We start from the raw sequence: 4,506 nt of genomic DNA on the forward strand, positions 1-4,506 counted from the left end.
ACTTGAATTTCCCTGCTTCCTCTTTGTAATTTTCTTAAAATGTCCTTCTTCTGTATTTTGCTTTTGTAGTAGAAGAGATGCTATAGTCACAACAATAGACTCATGTTTTTCTTTTAATATAATATCTAGATCCTAATACAGAAGCTTTTCAATATTATTGACATCTCTATGCAAGGACTTTAAATATCTCTAAGACTGGGCCTTTCCATTCTTCAGTGTCTTCAACTCAGGTCTTCTGAGCTTCACCACTTTAAAACATTTCTATTTGCCAGAGCTTTCCTATATTATAACATCCATATCTTCCAGACTCTGGCCTGCAGTATCCCCAATGTCCATGTTTCCTAATCTCCTCAATGTTACAGACATTCACTGTCTATGTCTTCCAATATCTCCATTAGTTTTCAAGGCCCAGGTTTTGTCTTTCAGGGTTCAGAGTTATAACTTGCAAATCTTCTACAGTTCAAATTCTTCAATATTTCTTATACACAGGTCTTCTAAAGTCTATGTATTTCATAATATCCAAGTCTAGTTTGTCCAATATTTTATAGCACCTATGTGATTCATTTCCCATATCTTTTAATGTCTCCAGCATCCTGGTTTTACTGTGTCTTTTTAAAAATATCTGTTCAAGTATTTCAGTATCTCTAAATACTTGGCCTTCTAACATTCATGTGTTCAAATATCACCATAGCCTGAAATAACCAAGTCTCTTAACATCCAGCTATATTAATAACTAGATCTAATATCCACAGGTGCCAACTTCCTTGATTTCCAGCATTGTTAAAACTTATTCTAAATTCTATGTTTTTTGGATAGGAATATATCAATGTTCAGGTTTCCTAGTATCTCCTAATATTTAAGCCTTCTGATTTTATGAATTGTAAATGTCTGGGTCCTCTGTTTTTTATACCCACTGGTTCTCAGGGGCCCCAAGGTACAGAACTTGCAATGCATCTAGTATCCAGGGCTCCCAGTGTCTATGGCTTCAGCTACTCAATATCCCAGTGTTAAGGGTATCCAAAGTCTGCAATGTCCAGAGAAACCAATGTCTCCAAAATACAAGACTTGCAATGTCTCCAACATCCTGTGCTTCCAATGTTTCCAATGTCCAGGGTTTCCAATGGCTCCAGTGTCATGGTCTTCCAGCAAGTCAAAGTCTTCCAACAACCTCAAGGTCTTCCAGACAATCCTGGTCTTCCAGAAAATTCACGTCTTCCAGGCAATCCATGTCTTCCGGAAAATTAATGTCTTCCACAAATCTGCATGTCTTCCAATAAATCTTGTCTTCCACAAGCAAATCCAGATCTTCCAGGAAAATCCAGATCTTCCAGAAAAATCCACGTCTTCCAACAATTTCAACGTCTTCCTGTGAGTCTGTGTCTTCCAGGAAAATCTGTGTCTTCCACCAAATCCAGGTCTTCCAATGAATTCAGGTCTTCCAGAAAAATCCAGGTCTTCCAGTTGATCACTGTCTTCCTGAGAGAAAACCATGTCTTCCAGTGGGCCCATGTCTTCCAGAAAAATCTACGTCTTCCATCAAATCTAGGTCTTCCAGTCAATCCATGCTTCCAGAAAAATCTCCGTCTTCCAGCCAAACTATGTCTTCCACCAAATCAAGTCTTCCAGTCAAACCCCTGTCTTCCAGACAAAATCTATGTCTTCCACTAAATCCAGCTCTTCCAATAAAGCCACGTCTTCCAGAAAATTCATGTCTTCCAGTAATCTCCAGGTCTTCCAGCCAATGTATGTCTTCCTGAAGAGTCAAGTCTTCCAGAAAGTCCACGTCTTCCAGAAAATTCATGTCTTCCATAAAACGTCCAGTCTTCCAGCAAACCAATGTCTTCCAAAACAATCCAGGTCTTCCGGACAATTCGGGTCTTCCAGAAAATCCATGTCTTCCAAAAAAGCTATGTCTTCCATCAAATCCATAGCTTCCAGGAAATCCACGTCTTCCAACAAATTCATGTCTTCCAGCCTTCCTACGTCTTCCAACAAAGCTATGTCTTCCAGAAAATCTATGTCTTCCAACAGTCATGTCTTCCAACAAAGCCATGTCTTCCAGAAACCTGTCTTCCAGTGAAGCCATGTCTTCCATCAACTCTTTGTCTTCCTACACCTCCAGGGCTTCCAGCATCTCCAGGGCTTCCAGCATCTGCTCGTCTTCCACCATCTCCACATCTTCCAGCATCTTCAGGTCTTCCTACAGCTACCCAGCCTTCCATCAGCAGGCTCAATATCCACGTCTTCCAACATCTCCACTGCACCAGCCTTCTAATATCCAGGTCTTCCACTGTCTGCAATATCCAGGTATTCTATCTTATTCTATAGTCCAGGTCTTACAAATTTTTCCCCAGATCAAGGCTTTTCCAAATCTAGTCTTCCTCTGTCCGAGCTTTCCCATGTTCAGAACTTTCCATAAGGAATTTGCCAACTCAGGTATTCCTGCTTCTAGTATAATTAGCTTTAAAAATTCAATAGGATATTTCTACTTACAGGTCAAATTTTATGGGCCAACTGTAATTTGATTGTGCATTTGATATTGCAAAATATATATTTATTCTGTACAACTTTTTAAGATTGTGTTCAGTAGGAACTTTTACAGAATAAACAGGTAATTGCGGTAAATTTTACAACTTTTTAATGCTCATAGTTTTGTGTCAACTATGCTTAGTTGTAAGTGAAATTTTATTGCTATGAGAAAAATTCATATTTGGACACTATTATTTTAGATAAAATTAACATACAGTGTATCTAATCCACTTTTTAACATTTTAGTTGATCTTATGTGTAATAATAATAATAATAATAATAATAATAATAATAATAATAATAAAGGCACTGTTCTAAGTTCCTTACATACATTACTCACTCGGTCTTCGCAATCACCCATTGAAATAGATATTGTCATTATCCCCATTTTGCAGATGAGGAAACTGACACAAAGTTGAAGTAATGTGTTTAAAAGACACAACTAATAATAGTGTTGGAATTTGAACCCTGCTAGCCTGTTTTCAGAGTCCATGACCTTAATCACTATGTTCTAATAAGTGCCATTGAAAATCAAGATGAAAATTATGAAATCTAAAGCTTTGATTGGTCCCAAACTGTGTTTCAAATATAAAATGATATACACAAATGATCTTATTTATCCTGTCACTACTGGAAACTACTCATATTCAAAGCTTTCGTTCCTCAACCAGCTATTGCCATTCCTTTTCTCATGTGCATGGAAGTAGACTCTATTGCTTCCTGATACCACATTTAGCTTTGACAAGAAGAATATAAAGGAACACTGAATACACACACCCTTTGCTTTACAATGATATTCACAGCTTCTTGCTTTGAGTATTGGTTATTGGAATTTAACTTTTCCATGCATTTTAATCCTTCACCACTGACTGTTCCCCCACTTGAACCTTACCTTCCAAACCATTTATCATTAGTTTGTTTTTGACCTCCAGGATCCAACTGCTTCTTCACATATCAGTGACTTCCTTGGGTTACTGACCACTGTTTGTATTCACCTAATGGTAACTACATCTCCTTAAATCCTAGCATGTTGGTCTAGAGAACTAATAATTGCTTGGTTCTCCAAGTCTCAGCTCTCACCAGGCACTTCCAGCCATGTACTCAAGCCTCTGCCTGGTATGAACAGCATTAAATCCACACAATGAAGTTGTCCTTAGGCAAGGAATCTCTAAAAGCCTAGAATCATCTAAGAGGTAATAAAAAGGAAGAACAACAGTAATAATTAGAATAGCAATTCTTTCTGAATTACAGCTCACACAGTGCCTTCATTGCATTTATCCATCCATCCATCCATTGAACAAATATTTATTGAGTGCCAACTGTGTGCCAGGCTTGTTTTAGTGGAGCTTAATATTGGCTGGAGAACATACATACAATGTGCAAATAATTGAATGCTTATTCATTAATTGTGGTAAGGAATTAAGGAAAAGTGAATATAGAACCTGTGAGAATTTGGAAAGTCAAGGAAAGCATTCTTGAGGAAGAATGGTGACTCCGAAGGATATGGTTTCTCATTTGGTTATTAAAACAAGATTGCGCAGGGGATTTAGCTCAGCAGTTCCGCCACCTGCCTTGCAAGCACAAAGACCAGAGTTCAATCCCCAGTAACAAAAAAAAAAAAAAAAAAAAAAAAAAAGAAGAAGCATAAAACAAGCTTGTGACTTAGATACTGCAGATTTTTTTTCTGCCAGTTTTACCGAATTAGAATAATGACAATGAGTATGGGATCCAGGTGTTTGGACATTTTTTTCTACTACTACATTTTGTCTTAAAGCATACTAAAGATGTTTAAACTCTTTAAAGTAGCATTTTTCACCTCAAGGATTCTATCCAAGGGAACTTCAAAATGTTCATAATTTATGTACAAAAACGTTCCTCACATACTTATTTGACATAGCAAAAAGCAAAAAACCCTGAGGGTCGTGGATTTAGCTCAGCGGTTCGGTGGCCTGCTTCGCAAGCACAAGGACCGGAGTT

At 37.7% G+C, this 4,506-nt stretch overlaps 1 protein-coding gene across 1 annotated transcript; it reads right to left on the minus strand.

The window, feature by feature from the left end:
* Positions 1-1,150: 1,150 nt before the first annotated feature.
* Cdr1 (cerebellar degeneration related protein 1) lies at positions 1,151-1,965 on the minus strand. Its single transcript, XM_033760513.1, is given in 5 exon segments — positions 1,151-1,384; positions 1,386-1,565; positions 1,633-1,722; positions 1,724-1,849; positions 1,852-1,965. Coding segments are annotated over 5 exon segments (744 nt in total).
* Between the last annotated feature and the right edge of the window lie 2,541 nt (positions 1,966-4,506).

This window comes from Fukomys damarensis, unplaced genomic scaffold (assembly GCF_012274545.1).
Source record: "Fukomys damarensis isolate Sample0158 unplaced genomic scaffold, DMR_v1.0_HiC HiC_scaffold_39, whole genome shotgun sequence".
Lineage (NCBI taxonomy): Eukaryota > Metazoa > Chordata > Mammalia > Rodentia > Bathyergidae > Fukomys > Fukomys damarensis.